Source organism: Herpailurus yagouaroundi, unplaced genomic scaffold, assembly GCF_014898765.1.
Source record: "Herpailurus yagouaroundi ecotype Mexico unplaced genomic scaffold, PumYag 100, whole genome shotgun sequence".
NCBI lineage: Eukaryota > Metazoa > Chordata > Mammalia > Carnivora > Felidae > Herpailurus > Herpailurus yagouaroundi.
Window position 1 is genome coordinate 80,625,814 of NW_024412391.1, and position 23,075 is coordinate 80,648,888.

The 23,075-nt window shown below is 38.3% G+C and overlaps 1 protein-coding gene across 3 annotated transcripts in view; it reads right to left on the reverse strand.

The window, feature by feature from the left end:
• ORC5 (origin recognition complex subunit 5) overlaps positions 1–23,075 on the reverse strand; it is a 147,705-nt gene that overhangs the window by 56,117 nt on the left and 68,513 nt on the right. The window contains exons 13-14 of one of the 3 annotated variants that reach the window (XM_040472870.1): positions 20,437–20,549; positions 10,519–11,314 (exon numbers count right to left, since the gene is read on the reverse strand). In XM_040472870.1, coding sequence (XP_040328804.1) covers positions 11,269–11,314; positions 20,437–20,549 — 159 coding nt within the window. In that variant the 3' untranslated portion in view covers positions 10,519–11,268. Of the gene's footprint in view, positions 1–10,518; positions 11,315–20,436; positions 20,550–23,075 lie in introns of those variants that run through there. The other 2 variants (XM_040472871.1, XM_040472872.1) reach the window with 2 other exon arrangements.

Here is a 23,075-nt window from a genome sequence, read left to right on the forward strand (position 1 = left end):
AGGAAGGAAGGAAGGAAGGAAGGAAGGAAGGAAGGAAGGAAGGAAGGGCAAGCGTCTGATGCTCTTTGCTTGGGATTGTCACACCCAAGATGCGTGTGAATTCCTTGTCTGGAGGGAAGGGTTTGAATCTTCACTTCTAAACAACTTCTAACTTCAGCTAACTTTGTAGTTTCCACTTGGTATCCTTTAAAAGAAATTTACTCTAATGTCAATCCATTAGTAGGAAACTGCCTCTTTTTGATGATCTTCTCCAAAAAATGGCTGCTGCATGTAGCAGAGTATTACAGGAAATTTATGAGTTCCAAAAAATGGTCACATCTTGAATTGTAAAGCAATAACTTAAAATTTCTCTTTGGCTATATCACTCGCACAGTGGCCCAGCTTAAAGACTCCTTTTGTGGGGCGCCTGGGTGGCTCAGTTGGTTGAGCATCCGATTCTTGATTTCAACTCAGGTCATGATCCCAGGGTCATGGGATTGAGCCCTGCATGGGCTCCATGTGAGCATAGCACCAGCTTAAGATTTTGTCTCTCTCTCCCCACTTCTGCCCCACCCCCCTGCTCACATGCATGCATGCACGCATACTTTCTCTCTCTCAAAAAAAAAAAAATTCTTCTTGTGTATGTTCTTGCCCTGATCCTCAAGAGCAAAAATAAATTATTTTTTTATGCAGAAGAGTTGAGTCATGTTCCTGCTGCCTTACTTCCTCCAAGGAACTATCAGGGTCTCATCCTCTACCCTTTCTGCTTCTTCTTTCCCATCTTCTGCTCCGAGTTGCTCACCAACATATTTTCTTCCCTAAGGGGCATTCCAGTGCCAGCTTTTCAGTGAATACATATTTTTTTCACCCAAGTACATAAGCATTAGAGATGGTGTATGTGAATTATCTATTACAGTGTCAGGCACATAAATGTTCAGTTGGTAGTTATTACTACAAAGTTTTAACAGTGAAAAGTAAAAGAGGAAAAGAAAAATCAATTTCTATCTCAAAGGGCACTATGTGTCTAGTAATCCCTGTAACTTTTGTCTTCATCTTCTTTATTCAGGTAGCTCTTAGTTATTGTGTGATGATGATGGAACCATATTTATAGACTTATGACTGTCTTGCTAATGAGCGCCATTGGTCATAATTGCAAGTAAGAGGAAGCCAAGGCAAACCAATCCAACAGCCTGAGCCACACCACCAAGCATGTCCTCTTCTGAGTGGGATTCAGTGATAGATTTATCAAGATTACAATAAAAAAGTATATAACAAAAGATGGATGGATATTTCCAGAAAAAAAAATAGGTACTAATAACCAAGTATTCCACACTTAGATCCATTTAAAAGGAACTTTATATATAATGGAGAAATTCTGCATACAATCTTATTTCTATAATGGAGAGAAAGCAAATGTGTCGTAATAGGAACAGCTTTACAACAGTGGGCTTTTGGAATTTAATTAGCATATTTAATCTGTGAACTCAGTATTTTAGAGGCCATTTTGCCCAGGCTGGCATGGCATACATTGTTATAATTAAATCTATGACCCACTCATGCCTTGCCAGTCAGTTTTCTTTTTAATTTTGCAATGACTATTTGAAATTTTACAAAATTTCAGTATTTACATAAAATAAATTGTAATTGAATCATGAATCCTATCTTCCCATAGAAAAGATTGACCAAAATTTCCTTACAGTTTACTAGCAACTCCCCAAGGAGTGGAGTTACTTTCTTGAGGGGTCTGAATGCTCCTGCACAGGAGCTCAGGTGAGTGAATAGGAAGTTTTCTAACCCAGAAGAGGCAACAATACTTCTTTTATATGCACATTTCCCTTATATGCTTTCATTTGGATACTGACAACCCCTATGGTTTCTGTCTCTGGCCTGAACTCCACACTTGTCTACCTAACTGCCTCTATGACCTCTCCTCTTAAGATACCTAAAAGAAATTTCCAATTTACCACACCTGAACCCTTGATCTTTTCTCCCTTCCACTCTTCCAGACGTTCATGTCAAAAACCTTGGAGTTATCTTTGACTCTTTTATAATCGATACCTAATTAATTAGCAAGTCCTGTATATATCCTGAATCTGACAACTTCTCACCACCTCCACTATTAATATTCTTATGTGAGCCACCATTATCTCTCACTTGGATCATTTGACAGCCTTCTAACTGTTCTTTCTGCTTCCATCCTCCTCTCCTCTATGGTCTATTAACAATGTATTATCCAGTGATCCTTTTCAAAATCTAAGCCAGATCATGGGACTCCCTGCTCAAAACTCTTCCACCTCACACAGAGTAAGAACCAGGTCCTTCAGTGCCCTGCAAGGCCACACATGATGTGCCATCTCCTCTGTGATCCTACCTCCCACCACAGTTACCTTTGCTCCCTGTGCTCTAAGGACTTTGGCCTCCTTTGCAGCCGAGGCTCCTGTGCTTTGGAAGAAGGTGGGGTGGGGGGGGGGGCGGAGGAGATACTTAGTAGGAGCAAGAGAACACCAACAGTCTGCTACACCAATTCAGATTTTGAGATGACATAAGATATATTCCAGCTGCACTCCATAATATTATTACTTTCGGCCTATTATGTTCTGTGTAGGAATTTAAAGCATGTTTGCATATTCTTTGCTACCCTTTCTATCAAGAGAGGTGGGCCTAATTCCCTTCCCCTTATTTTTAAAAATTTTTTTCCATTTTATTTTTTTATTTTTATTTCTTTTTTTAAATTTACATCCAAATTAGTTAGCATATAGTGCAACAATGATTTCAGGAGTAGATTCCTTAGTGCCCATTACCCATTTGGCCCATCCCCCCCCGCCACAACCCCTCCAGTAACCCTAAGTTTGTTCTCCATATTTATGAGTCTCTTCTGTTTTGTCCCCCTCCCTGTTTTTATATTATTTTTGTTTCCCTTCCTTCATGTTCATCTGTTTTGTCTCTTAAAGTCTTCACATGAGTGAAGTCATAGGATATTTGTCTTTCTCTGACTCATTTCACTTAGCATAATACCCTCCACTTCCATCCACGTAGTTGCAAATGGCAAGATTTCATTCTTTTTGATTGCTGAGTAATACTCCGCTGTATATATATACCACATCTTCTTTATCCATTCATCCATCGAGGGACATTTGGGCTCTTTCCATACTTTGGCTATTGTTGATAGTGCTGCTATAAACATGGGGGTGCATGTGTCCCTTCGAAACAGCACATCTGTATCCCGTGGATAAATGCCTAGTAGTGCAATTGCTGGGCCATAGGGTAGTTCTATTTTTAGTTCCCTTCCCTTTAAATATAAGCAGGCCTAGGGGCGCCTGGGTGGCGCAGTCGGTTAAGCGTCCGACTTCAGCCAGGTCACGATCTCGCGGTCCGTGAGTTCGAGCCCCGCGTCAGGCTCTGGCTGATGGCTCAGAGCCTGGAGCCTGTTTCTGATTCTGTGTCTCCCTCTCTCTCTGCCCCTCCCCCGTTCATGCTCTGTCTCTCTCTGTCCCAAAGAAAATAAATAAACGTTGAAAGAAAAAATTTAAAAAAAAATTAAAAAAAAATTAAAAAAAAAAATATAAGCAGGCCTAAATTGGTGCAGCCACTCTGGAAAACAGTGTGGAGGTTCCTCAAAAAATTAAAAATAGACCTACCCTATGACCCAGCAATAGCACTGCTAGGAATTTACCCAAGGGATACAGGAGTACTGATGCATAGGGGCACTTGTACCCCAATGTTTATAGCAGCACTCTCAACAATAGCCAAATTATGAAAAGAGCCTAAATGTCCATCAACTGATGAATGGATAAAGAAATTGTGGTTTATATACACAATGGAGTACTACAGGGCAATGAGAAAGAACGAAATATGGCCCTTTGTAGCAACGTGGATGGAACTGGAGAGTGTGATGCTAAGTGAAATAAGCCATACAGAGAAAGACTGATACCATATGTTTTCACTCTTATGTGGATCCTGAGAAACTTAACAGAAACCCATGGGGGAGGGGAAGGAAAACAAAAAAGAGGTTAGAGTGGGAGAGAGCTAAAGCATAAGAGACTCTTAAAAACTGAGAACAAACTGAGGGTTGATGGGGAGTGGGAGGGAGGGGAGGGTGGGTGATGGGTATTGAGGAGGGCACCTTTTGGGATGAGCACTGGGTGTTGTATGGAAACCATTTTGACAATAAATTTCATATATTGAAAAAAAATAATAAATAAATATAAGCAGGCCTTAATCACAATGCTGCAAAAGCAATGCCGTCAGGAAGTGGAGAGAATGCACAGAGGGACCACGTGTGGATGTTCCAGGTGAAAGCCACCAGCCAGCATCATCTCCAGACATCAGTGAGCCAGCCTTCAGGTGATTGCGACTCTGCTCAAGTTGCCCCAGGAGACACAGTGTGGAGCCGAGCCCTGCCCAAACCGCAGATCCATGAGCAAAACAAATGACTGATGTTTTTAGGCCATGAAGTCTGGGGTGGTTTGTTATCCAGCCGTAGGTTAACTGGAACATCCCATTTCTGTGCCATTTATGGTTCATATTTCTACAAGTTCGTATCTATTTCGCTGCCCTCCTCCTCCCATCCTTCAATTCCTTTTGTCTTCCTTCTGAGTTTCTTTTGTTCTTTCTCCCATTTTATTATCATGATAAGCATTTTTAAATAAGGAGGTCTATCAAAAGAGACATACTGGCCACACACATTTAAGAACTGGTTTTTGATGCAACCACTTTTCATGATGTTGATGCGGTTTCAATTTCAACTACTCTGTGTGTATTAAATATATATAATGTTGTCATTCTAAACATTTTTGGAGAAGCTCCAATCTTAACTCCTACCAACCATATTTCACAGGCTGTTGTATGCACCACTGGTCTCCACCTGACCTGTCCTTTCTTTCCTAGGATAAAAGACACATTGAGGGGTTTTCTTTAAATTATAAGAATATAGCGGGGCGCCTGGGTGGCGCAGTCGGTTAAGCGTCCGACTTCAGCCAGGTCACGATCTCGCGGTCCATGAGTTCGAGCCCCACGTCAGGCTCTGGGCTGATGGCTCGGAGCCTGGAGCCTGTTTCCGGTTCTGTGTCTCCCTCTCTCTCTGCCCCTCCCCCGTTCATGCTCTGTCTCTCTCTGTCCCAAAAATAAATAAACATTGAAAAAAAAATTTTGAAAAAATAAATAAATTATAAGAATATAGCAACCAGAAGTAAAAATGCCACACATTTACTTACAGAGACCATCTCTGAACGTTGCTAACTGGCAATTTTTACTTCTTCATGACTGTCTCCAATTTGTGCAGTAAACTTGTGTTACTTTTATAATAAAGACTGGTTCTTTAATAATATAAAGTAGCATTATGAAAAACATGTTCTAGAGCATTTTCTCTTTGGGGTGGAGGTCTTTTCACATCCTCTCCTTCTTAATTTCTTTCTTGTTTAACCCATACCTTTGATAATGAAAGGAATTATGGCAACCAGCCCATGCTGCATGGAGCTGTGGACAGTACTGACTTCCATTCAACGGTTCCAAAGTTTTATTTGTAACTAAGCTGGGGGCTCCTTTCATGTCCCTCCTATTCTAGTGGTATCATACAATTTCTTTTTTATTGATACGTTTCACTTCTCCCATATAACTTTCCGTTAAAATATCACAATAAAAACCAACGCAATTACTCATATCTACTTATTCCTTTCTCTGTAGGTCACTTCGGCTTATTGTTTTTACATTCAGAGGTATTTGTAGCAGCTGCCTGTTTTATCTCTTGAGACACGTGGCTCTTTCTCATGTCTTTTCATCCACTCAATGACAGGCTTCAGTTAGTCAATGTTGTTCAACTAACAAAAGACTGAGGTAGAAAGTAGCAGGGGTTTCTCTTTCAGCTTCCTTCCTCCTAGACGTCTATGGGGTTGGTACATCTCAGTTCCTCCGAGGCACTCTTCATTTCCAGCTGGATGAGTCCCAGGAGCTAGGATGGCTGAACGCTCCAACCCAGAGGAAGTGAACCTAAAAGGGCTCTGAAATTCCAGGGCACACCTGAGCCACAGCAGTGCCCCTATTACTATGAAAGTCGGCCAAAAGTGATGAAATCATGTGTTTTGAACTAACGTTCTCCACAGAAATAAGACTCTAAGGGTGTCTGATTTTTCCTTTTGGGACCAGATACTAAATGGAACTTAGCCCATTTCTCTCGCTGCTGCTTCATATACTGGAAGGAATGTGGTGTATATTAACAGTGAAGAATTCTCATTTGAAAAATAAAATAAAATTAACTGCAGCTCTGTGGCAAATTGAAGAGCAATAGTTATGGCCACCTTCTACATATTTTCTTTTAACTCATTTCCAGATGGTTTCTTCCTCGCCATGTCAGGGACACGACTTTAAGAACTAAGACCTCTAACTCACTGTATAGCCCTATTCTGACAAAGTCTACATTTATACTTGGCTGTACTCAGATCCCTAACTTTGATACAACCACCTACGTCACACTTCCACCTAAGCACTCCAGTGGCAACATGTTCAAAATTGAACTCATGATCTTCCTCATCCCACAGATCTAGTCCTTCTCCCAAGATTTCCTCTCTCATGGAATGGCCCTACCGATGCTGAGAGCATTTGTTGTCCAGGCCAGACATCTGACTCCTTCGACCACTTTGGTACCTTGTACACCCAACACAGTGCCTGGCACACAGCCGGTACTTGGTATTTTTTGGATGAATATTGAATATTCGTATGGGAAATGTCATTAGACTCTCAGCCTCTTCAAAGACCAGTGAAATAGTTTGTGGTTCATCCAAAACCCAGGCAAACCTTCACTATCTCTAAAATCCAGACTCTGCTCATGCCAAAGCTACCACTATTTACTCAAACAGTTGAATGCCTTCTAAAATTCCCATCATTATTGTGCATCAACATGCAGTTAAATGAATGAATTGATTATAATTTTCTCTGCTCTACCAAATTTCTACTTCTCATACTGTGCTTCATGAATGTGTCACTGCTGGAAAATGAACACTAACTGTGTATTCAGGCCATTTAATAGCAAATTTGAGTGAAATGTTGGTATCTTGATAGGAAAGATTTCTTTGAGCTCTACTAAGCATTTTTGAAAGCAAAATGTGTCAGCAGACTGAAATTACATACAAAATTATCAAAACAATTTACATATGATAGACAGTCCCACTTTGTAGCAGATGAAGCTTTCAAAATGTAGGGGAGGAAGCCGAATAACATCAACCTCTGGGCTAATTACTTCCAAGTCTCTGTTCATGGCTGAAGGCATAAAATGCAACCAATTATGATACACAACAGTGTGAGTGTTCAGCTAACACTAGAGGACACCATGACAGCCCTAACTGCACACCTGGGGGCAGCTGCTGCATTTCAACTATTTTAGAGACTTAGTACTTGATGAGATAAGGCATGCACTAGTCCTGGACTTGATGCATTACTTTTCTTTGCACAGTATACACAGGAGTGCACGCCTTGGAGAGACTAAAGAGGTTGCTTCTTACACTGGAGCTTTCCAAGCTCCAGACCTTAATTACACTAAACGGTTGTCAGTTAACTAAATCCATTGGAGGTACACCACTAATTGCTCAACCATCACACCTTGAAGGAAAAGTGTATGTCACTTGCTCTCTGATTCGACCACTGAGCTCATGCTTTCCACCATTCAATAAAATCCTGAAAAATAAGTAATGAAATCTGTGTGTGAACTAGAGCCCAGCTTATAAATCCTCCAATTAAAAAAATAAAAATCCAAGATATTGTGTCCATTTGAATAATTCAAAATTTCCAACAAGAGTTATTTTCCTTAGGTATGGTTAGGGAAGAGTACCTCTTTCCTTTTTAGTTGGACTGTTTCTATATTCCTTCATTTACTTCTTTTCTAGGCCACAAATATTTTATGATAGCAATAGCCAACATTTACTGAGCACTTACTATGCCAGGTACCTTACTTAGATCAGAGTTTCCCAACCTCAGCACTACTGACATCATGAGCCAGGTAATTCTGTGCGGGACATGCATGTAAGATGTTTAGCAGCACTCCATCCCTCTTCCCTCCATGCATTCCAGAGTATAACAACTAAAAATATTTCCAGAAATTACTAAATATTCCATGGTGGGGAAAAACTGTTCTCAGTTGAGAATTACTGGCTCAGCTGTATCAACTTATTTAATCCTCCAAACTCTCCCAGGAGGTAAATTCTGCCCTCCACTGTACACGTAAGAAAACAGAGGCACAGGCAAATTCAACAACTTGCCTAAGGTCACACAGCTTGTAGAAACACAGCTGGTATTTGATCCAAAGTGGTCAGACTCCAGAGCCCCAACTCTTAACTGCTATCCTAGAGCCAACCCCCTTCTAACCTTAGGGCTTAATGAGAATAAGCTTGTTGGATCAGAATCCCTTCCAGAGCTACTGAAAAGCAATTTGCTTCTGCAATGAAGACTGGTTCATGGACTGAAAACTAACTTGAAAGCAAGAGGGAAGAGGGCCTAAGATCTCCACCTAACAAGGTTATACCTGGGTCACAGCCATTCAAAGAAAACACTTTTCAAATGTATGGTCATCCATGTATTAAAACTCTAAAAACCTACAGCGTGGTAACTTTCTCCTTCTACCACCTAATCATTTTTAGATCTAGGCAGAATAAATGCTGAGCATAATTTAAATACCTCCTCTTTCTACAAATAATGCAAGAGAACATTATTTTAGTTACATAACAAAGTGATTTCCTGATAAATTTCAACAGTATATTTTGTATGTTTTATATTTGGCGTTAGAAATTAAGATGTTTATAGTGTATATTAAAATTAGGGTTGAAAAAAGTTGTATTTTTTGTGATGAGAACTTTTACGATTTACTCTCTTAGCAAGTTTCAAATATGCAACACAAGGTTATTGACTGCAGTTGCCATACTGTACATTTTATCTCCATGACTTATTTATTTAACAACTGGAAGTTTGTACTTCTTGACTCCCTTCACCCATTTCACAACCCCCCGCCCCCACCAATGCCCTTCCCATCTGGCCGCCAGTCTGCTCTCTGTATCTAGGAGTTCGGTTTCATTTTAGTGTTTTCATTTCACATATAAAAAAATCATAGAGTATTTGTCTTGCTGTAACTTTTTTCACTTAGCATAACACCCTCAAGGTCCATCTGCATAGCTGCAATAACAAGATTTCATCCTTTTTATGACAAAGTAGTACTCCATCACATGTATGTACCACATCTTCTTTATCCATTCATCCATCGATAGACACTTAGGTTGTTCCATATCCTGGCTATTTTAAACAACGCTGCAGTGAACATTGGGGTGCATAGATCTTTTCAAATTATTTTTCATTTTCTTCAGATTAATACTCAGAAGTAGAATTGCTGGATCATATGCTGGTTCTATTTTTAATTTGTTGAGGAAACTCCACATTGTTTTCCACAGTGGCTGCACCGATTCCCATACTCAGAGCACCTCCTTTCTTCATGGAAATATCTGGCCCACCAGCCAGCCTAATTCTCATCATTAGACTCCTTCCTGTAATTGGAGATTCCTATCAACCAATTACACAATTCATTTGCGGATGACCCTTGTTAAAATGCTAATATCCATATTAAGCTCTGTTAGCCTTCATTTAAATAAATTAATCAAATTAGTTAGTGAGTCATTTAGCAAGCCATTAGAAACTGAATTATAAACAGAGAAGGTCTTATGGTCCAGTCAGGAGCAGGGAAACTCTGGTTACAAGGTCTTCTTCAGCTAAGCCTCCTGTGGGGCTGGTAGCACTGTGTGGGGCAGGTACAGGAGAGGCAAAGTGCTGCGGGACAGGTGGCCAGCAGTGAGGAGGAGGCAGAGTCACTTACATTCCTCTAAGTGTATTCTGCCTCCTTTCCGTCCTTCATGGCAGTTCCCTATTTGGTAATTTCTTCTCCCTCTGACATTCCAGAATTCTTCCCTCGAAATGCAGATTGGGCCCAGCCTATCCAAGAAGACTGTATTGCAGGCCTGCCACTTTACAGTAAACTATGAGGGGCTGAAAACTTCCACCACTGCTCCTCCTTGAATCAGCTACCCAAGCTGATTTCTACTTCAATGATACATGGATTTCTTTGTGCAGGAAACCTAAGCCTGAAGTTGCAATGCACATGGCTCTCCCCTGGTCCTGGTTTCTCCAAACATCTTCCGCAACACAAAATTTCACCACCTTCTGTGGGAAATCTCAGGTAAGGTGGATGTTATCCTTTGGGAGGCAAACAGGAAGTCCATTCCTTCTCTCCCTCTTATTACCTCCAAACAAATGCAAGAACAGAACTGCTTGCTTTCTTTGATCCAGAAAGTGGCAGGCAGTAACCACATGAAGAGGTTTCCTATCTGGCAGTGACTATTTTGAGAATTTTTCTTCAAAAAAGGAAGGAAAGAATAAAATGCCCTTGAAATGTACACTGGGCTCTGTAATCAAGCACTTTATATCTGCTCAGAACAATTTTCAAGTATTCAACTGCTAACAGAAAGCTTCTTCAAAATATGAACCGACAAAAAAAATCAGACCCAAGGTTCATAACTGATATAACAGGAAAAACTTTTATTGTGGAACTCTTAAAGTCCAGTGATTTAAGAAAGAAAACACGGATTAAAAAGCTAGGTTGGGTGGTTAATTGCAAGAGTGACCAGAAAAACCCCACACAAGCAGACTGCAGTTATCAAGCAGGCTTGGGGATGGAAAGTTGGCCTATATCTGATCAAACTACCTTGGGCCTTTTAAGAAAATCAGGGTGACGGCTAAGCATATACAAGCTTGGATTAAAAAAAAAAAAAAACCTTCTATTTATTATATTTTGCAACTATGATCTTTTAAAACGGTGGCCTTAGGAAAATCTGCTTTGGCAAGCAACTGCAGAGGCTCCTGTGGAGAGGAAGTGAAAAGACTGGGCTTATATACAAGGGCTGCTGGCACGTTCAAAGCGCAGGGGATAGTTCACAGAGCAAAATGTAGTCCTAAGTAAATGGGTTTCAGGCAATTTCAGTGTTAAGATAACATCATTAAGAGTAGAACAGATTGTGCTCAAACCCTGCTGTTTATAATTAACACGTTGCTTCCAAATACTCCAGGGTCCCTGGTAAATAGTCTTCTGCTCACATCCACCCAGACCAATCAGAGTATTTTCATCAGATTCCATGCTGGGCCAGCACCTGTCTGGACAAATCCAATAGAGCCAAAGAACTCCTCTCCCTGGCCAGCTAAGTAGTTGGATGAACACAGCTTGGCTTAGTCATTGTCACAGTGTCCATATGGCTTTGAAGCTTGTTTTCACAAGAAATCATACAAGTATTTTATTATGTCAAAGTTCACCGTCCTATAAACAAAAATAGATAATATATGTTAGTATCCTCACCCCCTAGACTGCTCAACTTTGTTATGTACGATTCTGGGAAGCACATGCAAAATTATTCACAACTAACGCTAACCAATCCTATAGTGCTATGAAAAGCACCACGATAGGAATGGTATTCATTTTATAAAACGTCACTAGGAACGAGGTTTCTTTAAAAACTGTCCTTTCTGCACCCCAACAACCCTCCCCCCCACCACCCCGACCCATGCATAAAGTTTGCTTTTCTGGGGGGAAAAAAAAAAAGGAACAAAGTTAGAACTATCCAACATTCTTTATTTCAATTATCCTACAGAAAGTTTAGATTTCATTTGAAAGCTATCTTCTTTTTGTCTAAAAACCGGAATAAAGTAATTAGAGATGCAAAAGTATTTAAATCTTCTCTGCTTCTGAACACTGTTTATCTTCCAAAACACCTGTTTTATCATTACATAATGCATAGCTGATCTGTCCTCATTTGTAGTTTTCATTCTTTTCATTCTTTCAACACTGGGTGACCTGCGTGCGTATTGTAACTAAATCTGTATGATCCAAGAATATGGTACAACAAACAGACGATGTGAATGTATATTTTTGTACTCTGATGGCAGGCAGAATAAAATAGCAGAGGGACAGAGACATATAATTATTTTCCTTTCTCCAAACTCATTCTTCACCATAAATATTCAGACTTGGAGGTTTATTATTTGAATAAATGGTCAAAATAATTAGATATAATGATCTAGCAATAAGTATAAAATTAAAGCTTTAAAGTATTCAATTCTGCAAAAATAATCATCCATGTGAGAACAGCCTTTTAAAGATTCAGTAATTACATGCTCTTATTTATTAAACCATCATCAATTAATGTTTTTGTCTATCATTTTGTAATACACTTTCTAAAAAAGTTTCTAAGCAAATGACTGACATATCAAATGTTGTTGGAAATTTGGAATGGGGAACTGTGAATGCTGCTTATGAAAACACATTTAAAAATAGCTCAAATGAGACGCTATGGCTATTGTGGCACCTAATGTAGGACCAAAGAATACCTTAATTGTTTCATGACAATAGTTCCTCTGAAGAATACTAAACCTTTCCAAATGGTATAAAAACAATGCCAGGACAATCCTGTTATCATTAGCAGTAATTAAACAACTAAAAGTAGTTACTAAAATTTAAAAAAAAATCTCAGGCATAAAGACACAAATTGTATGGATATTGTATCATACTCTATATTATTTTTATGTTTTTCTTCTGCTCAATTCCAGGACTTCCCAAATTTACTGGCAACAGCGTAATGCTAACCTTTTTTCCCCCCCAAATGACAAAAAGTACAAACTTCCAGTTGGACAAAACTGTCAAAAAATATATATAAATCATGCTGGTCAAAAATCAGATCCTTTTTAGAGGATCTTAGAAGGAAACAGATATAAAAGGCTATTTCAAACCATAGGCAAAAAGGGAAGGGGAATTGTTCATTTCTCCAGGCATCTATCCCCACAGTAACTTTGAGTCTTAATGTTACAAACCTAAAGTGACAAGGTAAAGTGGATTTAATGTTAAGTTTTATTGTTTTGGGCTTTTGGGTTTTTTGACATTGAGTGGGAAACGAAATTTAGAAGAAGCCAAGATTAAAACATTTAAAATTTAAAACTACAGGATTAGAGGGTATTATGTGATAAAATGTGGGACTGTCATACAAAACAACCAATATGAAGACATACCTACAAACACTAAGAAGGAAAAGGAGGACAGAATTGCAACTCAGCACTGACCGCTTAGGACAAGCATCTGCATAATGGACTAGGACCAGAAGAAAACGCAAACAAATGAAATACAGTGATTCGTTAGTGGCAGGACTCCTTTATTTTACTCAATCTAGTTGTATAACTTTAGCATCATTTGTGGAAAAGTTTTCTTTGCTAGAACGAATGGACTGACTCAAAAACACTACACTACCTGACTGTATCCATTTATAAAAGCTTCACTATAGCCCATTTCTTTGCTTTGTCACTGGGAAGTACTCAAGCAAACTGAATGACACCCTTAAGATTTTTGGACTTTTTCAAGGCAGTAAATTACTCAGGAATTGAATATATAAGATCATTCCTTTAAGACACATTTACTGAGCCTGGTGGCTCAGTCAGTTAATTCACTTGATTTCGATTTGACTCTTGATTTCGACTCAGGTCATGATCTCACAGTTGATGAGATTGTGTCCCACATCGGGCTCTGCACTGACAGTGCGAGCCTGCTTGGGATTCTCTGTCTCCTCTCTCCCTGCCCCTCCCTTGCTCACGCTCTCTCAAAATAAACATTTAAAAAAATGTTTAGTCTTAGAAGGAAAAAGAAACACTTAACGCCCAAGATGTATAAATGTCTTTCTCCATCATCTCTCCATCCTCCAATGTAAACAGGTGACTTGGTTACTGACCCCACATACCTTATTCTAGTGGCAGAATTTGAAAGAATAACTACAAGGACATCAAAACTTAGGTCACACATTCCAAAGATTACAGGACTTGGAGACACAATTTGCTGTAAAGAATGCTTTAACTTACAAAGGGTGTTATGTACTTTATACATACTTTCTCTGGCTTTTCATGGCTTCAGATGCCATGAAATTTATATAATTCAAATTCATATAAATATGATTTTAAGATTTTGGATAGTTTTTGTACAGGTACAAGAGATACTTGCTCTTTTTTATTTTTTAAGTGTTTTTTATTTATTTTTTGAGAGAGAAAGAGAGAGAGAGAGAGAGAGAGAGAGTAAACAGGGGAGGTGCAAAGAGAGGATGACAGGCTGACAGTAGTGAGCCCGACGCGGGGCTCAAACTCACCAACTGTGAGATCATGACCTGAACTGAAGTCAGACACTCAACCAACTGAGCCACCCAGGCACCCCAGAAATGAATTATTTTCTAAAGTAAGCATACAGAAAAAAACAGGATAAACATAAATAATATGTTTATGACAATATGTTAGTGACAATTTGCCTAGGGGTAATCAATTCCTTTTTTTCCAAGTTTTTATTTAAATTCCAGTTAGTTAACATAGAGTATAATATTAGTTTTCGGTGATTCAACACTTACACACAACACTCAGTTCTCAACACAAGTGCCCTCCTTAATCCCCATCGCTATTTCTCCCATCTCTTCCGCCTTCTCCCCTTTGGTACCCATCAGTTTGTTTTCTATGGTTAAGAGCCTGTTTCTTAGTTGTCCTCTTTTTTTTCTAGGAGTATTAATTCTTAAATCAGAATTCAGAATATTCTAATACACGTTAGTTACATGGCATATGTCTAAAGATTTAATTTTCCCTTTATCTTTTTATTTCACTTTGTTGATTCTTTTACTACCCTGAAATATGTTTTTTTCTCATGGGATGCTATTTTATTTCCTTTTACTTTTGTGGGCAGTTTGATTTTTTAGTTTGGTTCTTCTGATAACTTGCAACCAGACAACTTTAAGTTTCAATCTTGTTATCTTGTATTGTCTTCCCAAGGACTATGTAAGAAAGAAACTTAAAACTACCATTCACATTAAGAACATCCTAAGGACAATAATTAATAAGCTTCTCATCAGCTGTCTTTGCCCATATACTACCTCCATATTTTGTACTTCTTTAAAGCCTCCAACTGCTTCTCTGTCCAAACTTTCTCACTGTTCCTTGGTCAATAAAGTTCTCTATGTCTTCTGTCTCTCCCATGTATGTTTTTTCTCTTCTGGGTTTAAATCTGGCTCCCCCTGAAGGACCTTGCCTCTTCTTCAGTTCTTTCCAATGTCCTGTTCGGTAGGGTTGGTGTCCTGGTACCAAAAGCTCTGCTCCTCTGAGACTCAGATCATTCCACTCACCACCTTGTATCGCCCTGCCACTATCTTAGTCACTGAAAACTATAGCACCCAGTTCAGTCCTCCTCTCCATCCCAAGATCTGTATCAGCCTTAGTGACTTCACTGCACACCTGTCTTACTTACCTTCAATGGCATTTTCTTTTAAAAAAAAAAACAAAACATTTTTTAATACCTGTTTATTTTTGAGAGAGACAGAACGCGATCTGGGGAGGGGCAGAGAGAGAGGGAGACACAGAATCCAAAGCAAGGTCCAGGCTCTGAGTGGTCAGCACAGAGTCCAATGCAGGGTTCGAACTCAGGAACTGTGAGATCATGACCTGAGCCGAAGTTGGACACTGAACCGACTGAGCCACCCAGGCACCCCAATGACATTCTTTTCTACTCTTATGATCACACTCAGAAATATTCCACCTCTAAAAACATAAATTCAGGCATTCTATCCTCTGATCCCCAAGCTCTTTCTTTAAGCTATCTGGAACACCTTGAAAAGGTCACAAGCCCCTTCACTTTCTCCTGATCTACAAATACTTCATGAGTCTTACATTCTAGGCACTGAACTACTGGCCCTCTACTGGCTTCACTTCCTTCCTTCCCTTCCTAGCTCAGACTCCATGGTTATTTTACTTTAAGTACTCACTTGCTAGCATCCACCAAATTCACCTGGCAAAACCCCAATCCTCTGTGATTTCAATAATGTCCCTTTGCTGTCCCAGTACCAGGGACATATGGAATACTACTGGAGAGGATCACAAGTTTCACAGACTGGTACCACTGTAAATTCAAGGTCAGGAACCTTAAATAGGCCCTCAATACTCCCAGCAAGTTGCTTTTCCTGGCAGCACTTTCTTCCATTCCCCACAGCAGTTATTTCAAATACCCATGTTCCTCTCAGACTGCTATTACTTTGTCCTTGGTCTCAAATTTGCCTCCTTCTTTACAGGCAAAAAAGACAACACAAGAATACCCTCAACTTCTTGCCACCAAATTCCAAACTCAGCTCCATCTGAATCCACTTTTTCTTCATGTTATAATGCAAGAAGAGTTCCCTCATCCAGCTCATCCAGGGCTATTTCTTTCAACTCGTTTCTAAATGCCATGTTGATAAACCATTTCAAGGACTTGAGGCTTTAATCTCTGTCTCTCGTATCATTGATTCTCCTCTATCACCCCTTTCCCATAAGCATTTAAATATATTCAAATATTTAAATAATAATACCCCTCTCACAACTTCACAACCCCTTTAGTAGATAAAAATCCTCTCTAACAAAAAAACAAAAAACAAACAAAAATAAACTGGAATACAGGCTAATGAGGATAGGTTGTATCTGTTATACTTGTTGCTATATCCCCCAAAGCCTAGCACAGTGATTATAATGGGCAACATAATAAATGTTAAATGAACAAATGAATTAAAAGCATTCTATTTGCTGCATCAATTTTCTTCTAAATACTATAATCTCTGACTTCTAACCCACTGTAGTCCTGTAAGTGTTCCCAATAAAGTTACAAATGACTGTTTTATCATTAAAACAGATGTTTGATTTCCTGGCAGCAATTGCCAGTTTTGACCATTACTCTCTTCCTTTAGGTTTTCCTACTTTTCTTGTGTATATAACTCCATACATAATGGAGTTATATACTCCATATATAATGGATACTTAAGCCTGTATCAAGAGTACTTTTATGTTTTTACCAAACTTCAAAAGTATGATTTTTAATACCTGCACAGTACTTTTCAAAAATAAGAACATACAATAAATTAGCGATCCATTCTCTTGTTTTGAACATTTAGGTTGTGTCCTCTGATCTAATAATTCATTCTCTACCACAGGTGTCAGCAACAGACACACCTACCTCTTCTTTGGTAACTATCCTTGCGATCTCTTATCTCCACCATACCTCAGTTTGGAATGAAACGGTCTCTTTAGCCCCCTTCTTGTTGCTTCCCCCAAACACAAGCGCACAATGGTTCCTTTTCATCAGAAGTTTTACTGCTAATCATTATAGGAAAATATGTACTATTTATATATTTCACACATACTAACTTTAAAGCATCGTGTTTAAGTTTGAGGTAAGGCAGCGATTGACATACAGTCTCTGCTTTGAGCTTTGTGGACTTATATGGTAGAAAGAAAGATAAAATCTAATTATTGAATTAATTACTTAATTAAAACTATGATAAGTAACAGAAGAAAAGAATGAGACCAGTTTACCTGTATAGTGTGATTGGGTGGGGGGGGGATGATGGTGGTTTAACAACACTTTTCATTTAAAATGACATTAAAGGTTAAGCTGCAGTTAGCTAGATAAAGGAGTGGAGGAGTTGGAAAGTGCTGCATTTGCAGAGATGGGAAGCAGAATGGTGAATATGAAAAATTAAAAAAAAAAGCCAGCTGGGTTAAAGTGCAAATACCAAGAGTAGTGTTTGTACTAGATGTGGCCTGGGCAACAAAGTGATGTGGCAGGGGCCAGATCACTTGGGGTCTTGTAGGCTACTTTAAAGATTCCTGTTTTTTTTTTTTTTATCCTAAGAGTCCTAGGAAATTATTGAAGACTTTTTTTTTTTTAAGTATAATTGATGTACAATGTTGTATTAGTTTCAGGAGTACGAGACATATTGATTCAACAATTCTATACGTGACTCAGTGCTCACACAAGTGAGGTCACCATCCGTCACCAAACATTACTGCCATCTTATTGACTATATTTCCTGTTATTTTTCATCTCCATGAATTATTTACTTTGTAACTAGAAGCTTTTACTTCTTCATCCCCTTCCCACTTCCCCTCTGGCCACCACCTATTTGTTGTCTGTATTTAAGAGTTTTTTTTTTAGGGATGCCTGGGTGGCTCAGTTGGTTAAGCATCTGACTTGGGCTCAGGTCTTGATCTCGCAGTTTGTAAGGTCAAGCCCCACATCGGGTTCTGTACTGATAGCTTGGAGCCTGGAGCCTGCTTTGGATTCTGTATCTCCCTCTCTCTCTGCCCTTCCCCCATTTGCAATCTGTCTCTCTCTCTCTCTCTCTCAAAAATAAACATTAAAAAAATTTGTTTAAAGTGTTTCTTTTTTAGATTCCACACATAAGTAAAATTATATGGTATTTGTCTTTCTCTGCCTAACTTATTTCACTTAGCATTATACTCTCTAGATCCATCCATGTTATTGCAAATGGCAAGAACTCGTCTTTTTTTATGACTGAGTAATATCACATTGCATATATGTACCACATCTTTATCCATTCATCTATTGATGGACACTTGGGCTGCCTCCATACCCTGGCTATTGAAAATAATGCTGCAATAAGCATAGTGGTGCATATATCTTTTCTAATTAGATTTTTTCATAAGGAATTAATATCCAAAATATATAAAGAACTTACATCATTCAACACCAAAAAAATATCCAATCCAATTAAAAAGTAGGCAGAGAATTAAAAGATGGATTTTTCTAGAAAGATTAAAAGAGATTTAAAAATGAGCAGAGGATCTGAACACTTTTCCAAAGAAGACACGTAGATGGCCAACAGACACGTGAAAAGATGCTCAACTAATCATCAGAGAAACACAAATCAAAACCACAATGAGGTATCACCTCACACTGGTCAGAATGGCTAGTATCAAAAATACAAGAAGTAACAAGTGTTGACAAGGATTTGGAGAAAAGGGAATCCTCAAACATTGTTGGTAGGAAGGTAAATTGGTGCGGCCACTATGGAAAACAATACAGGGGTTCCTCAAAAAATTAAAAATAGAAATACTATATGATCCACTAATTGCACTATGCAGTATTTATCCAAAGAAAACAAAAACACTAATTCAAAAAGATACGTTGAAGACTTTTAAGTAGGAGGATGACATTATATTTTTATAAGATCATTCTGGCTATAGTGTGGACAACAAATTCTAAGGGGATAAGAGTAGACAGAAGACCAATTAGGAGGCTACTAGAGAAAAGATGATGGTGGCTTGGTCTAGAGAGGTAACAAATAGTATATGTGAATGAATCTGAGATATATAGGAGGGACTTGGTAATCAATAGGACTAATGCTTGGATGCTGGGAGTGTGGGAGAGAGAAAAGTCAAGAATGACTCCCAGGTCTCAGGCCAGCACCATGTAGCAGACTACAGTGCTAACTACTGAAATAGGGAATCCTGGAGGAAAGCTGGAACATTCCTTTTTGTTGGCAGGCAGAAACAGAGGTTAGAATTCCTGAGTTCAGTTTTGGAAATATATTGATAGAGCTGAGAAACATCCAATAAAGGTCAAGAATATCAGAAAAAAGGTCTGGCCTTTAAAAACTGGGGAGTTATTAATATAGAGATGGTTAAGTCATGGGTATAGCTAAAATTGCTTAAGGAAGAAGTACAATATGAAAAGAGAAAAGAGCCTAGCCTCAAGGACCAGCTAGATTTAAAGGTCAGGTGGAAAGGAAAAACTGGCAAAAATGCCTTAGAAAACACAACCAAAGAATAAAGAGGAAAACCAAAGACTGGAATCATGGGCTCTAAGAAAACAGAGTTTTAAAAAAGAGAGTGGTCCACAGCGTTAGATGCCACTGAGAAGCTCTCGTTTTGACAGACATACTTTCTTCCCTAGAACTTCTAAAATTCTAGAAGTACTCATAATTAGTTTCATCCATTTGTACATGAAAGGCCGCGAAATACTTGAGACGGTTACCAAATCTTTCCTAAGGCTTTTCTCTCATCCCTTAGGGATGAGACATGGTGTCTCACTCCACCACTCTCCTCCTGCCCTCTCCCCAAAACACCGGCACCTCCCACTTGTCAAAGCACAGGACACCAAGCACAGGACAGCACAACAGATTTGTTCTGCTTATGGCAATGCACAGGAGACCTATTACCTCCCTTGAATGAGACACCAGCTAAAATGCTCAGGACTTAAGCCAGGTCTCTCCCACCCTGTTTAGTACATTTGAGGGTTTTTTGGAGTCAATTGTCCATTAAATCCTACACTGCTGCTATGAGACCATTATTCCAGTCTGGTAAGGTCTCTCAGAATCTTCCTTTTTGCCATCTAATATATTAGCTAATTTTCCCAATTTCGTGTCATTTGTAAATTTGATAAGAGGGTTCATCGTACAGTGAAACTTTTTCATTCTTGGCACTTAAATGATCTTCTCTTGCTTAAATGACTAATGACATTACATTAGGAAGAACATTAATTTTTATATTTAGTGTATCATTTACATAATTCAAGACATTTTACATTAATGATGATTCTATGCTTACCTAGCAATAGCTCTGATGAAATCTAGAGATACAGTGCATTTGTATTTTGGTCCATCAAGCTGATCGTCGTGACCAACCAGGGTTAATAGCTGAAGGGTCACTAGAGAAGTAATCTAAAAATAAGAAAACATTTTTATGAGATGTTTTAATGGGATTACATGATGACCTCATTTCTAAAACATTTTACAGCTCCTGTGGTAAAGGTATATAACTGAATTCATAAGAAACTCTGCAAAGAATATAACTTTGAATTTGTATACAGATATTTGTACATATACTTAAAGTCCTGGTTAAACTAACAAGAAGCTTTAAGGATTCCATTACAGACAGCTTTGTTTCATTAATGACTCACACAATTGCTAACCTTTAAAATATACTAATAAAGCACATTCTTTCTCAGAATTTTATGGGGTTTCTATCTTAATATCTCAGAATATCAAATCTGTACTGCCTTGAGAATTGAGCAGTTACAATATGGATGTGGGCCTTTTTTAGAGTGCGGTAGCTGGTTAAATGAGAGATAAATACATCCTTCAGGCCTAGGCTTAGTCTTACTTTAAAACTGATCACCAATTGGGTAGTCAGAAAAATACCAGAAGGATTAGTGCTGGTGGAAACAAAAATGCGTTCTGACATGTCAAATCAAAATATAAGACAATGTCACATTTGGAAGGCCAACAAAAGTATTAAGTATGATAAAATCCAAGAAAGAAAGCTGATTCAAGAGGTGAAATTCTTTGAGCAGCCCATTCTCTTCTCCCTATTTCTTCTCCTCATCTCCTGGACAATAGGAGAAGAGATCAGCAATGGCAACAAGAAAAGATTTGGAGACTTGCTTCATGGCAATTGAAGGGATAAGAGTTTTTTAAAACCTGTAATACCTAGTGACAAGTCTTAGGAATTAAAAATACTTAATTTGAGACTAAAACTTTACAGATGCTTGGTAAACATTCCATGAGTGATTAAAAACAGTAATAGCAGTAATGATTTGCTTGGTACCAAGTATTCTATACACAGTATCTCATTTATTCCTCATAACCTTAGAAGGTGGACACTGTTACACTCACTTAGTGATGAGCCTTAGAGGTGGTAAGTAACTTGCCCCAGATCCTAGAGCTGGTGGGCAGCTTAGCAAGAATTCAAATCTAGAGTCCCTGCTCATCCTACTATACCATACAGACTGGAGTCTCCTCCCATTACAATTTTTAGGAGAAAAGTGTTAGGCAGTGTTCAGTCAGCTGTCATTGCTTTATTAGCAAATTAAAAAATGAACAGATGGTAGATACCACAGTATTTTACATACAGAAAATTCTATATTTAGCAAATACGAAAAATTTTTGCTAATTAGAAAAACACTTTGTGTTAATATATCCAAATATGAAGCTCTGCACTCAAAAAGTTAAGACTTTAATTTCTAATTCAGTATCACAAATTAGGTTAAGTCTTGAAATCTTTTTTATCAATGTTCTCTGTGTTGAAAGAGTTCTGCATTCTGCAGCTGTTATACACTGTTTTACAAGTCTATTAGATCAAGCTTATTTACATGGCTGAAATCTTACATACTCCATTTTTTATCTATTTCATCTACCAAAATTTACAAAAGGAATTAAAATTCTCCCATTTTGAGGAGTTTGTCCTTTTTGTAGTTGTTAATTTTTGCCCTATGTTTTTGAACCTGTTACTAAATGCATACACTTAAAAATCACTGTTTTGTTGGCAAATTAAACCTTTTCATTATTATCTAATGGTCGCTTTCTTCAGTAACGCCTTTGGCCTACATGTATTTTTTTCTAATATTAATATAACCTATATCAATATCTAATAATATTAATATCTAATATTAATATAACCTATATCAACATTCTTTTAGGTGATAATGTTTTCCTTTTACACCATCTTCCTTTCAAATTTGTTATTTTCTTTTTCTTTAAAGTTTATTTATTTTGAGAGACATAACGAGCAGAGGAGGGGCAGAGAGAAAGGGAGAGAAGGAGAATCCTTCTGACAGTGCGGAGCCGGATGCAGGGCTCAAACTCACAAACCATGAGATCATGACCTAAGCTGAAATCAAAAACTGTATACTTAACCAACTGAGCCACCCAGGAGCCCTGCAATTTTTTAATTTTCTTAGTTTTAGATAGTTCTCATGTAAACATGTAGTGCAATTTTTTTTATAGCCAGTCTGACAATCTTTACCTTGCTCCATTTGCCTTTATTGTAATGATGTTCTAAAATTTTTCTTTCTACCACTGTATGTCTTTTCTTTTTTCTTTTCAAAAATTTTTTTAACTTTTTAAATGTTTTATTTATTTTTAAGAGAGCAAGCACAAGCGGGGGAGGGAGAGATGGGGACAGAAGATCCAAAGCAGGATCTGTGCTGAGAGCAGCAAGCACAATGCGGGGCTTGAATTCACAAACCGTGAGATCATGACCTGAGCCGAAGTCACGCTTAACCGAAAGAGCCATCCAGGCACCCTATGTCTACCCTTCTATTTGTTCTTCTGTGTCTTTCTTGTCTTTTATTGCACTAAATTATAATACTCTTCTGTTCTATTGTTTGTTCTACTATCTTGAAAGTAGTTATATACTCCAATTCTAATTTGTTTTGATTTCTTCTTTAGCTCCAAAGCTATTTTAGA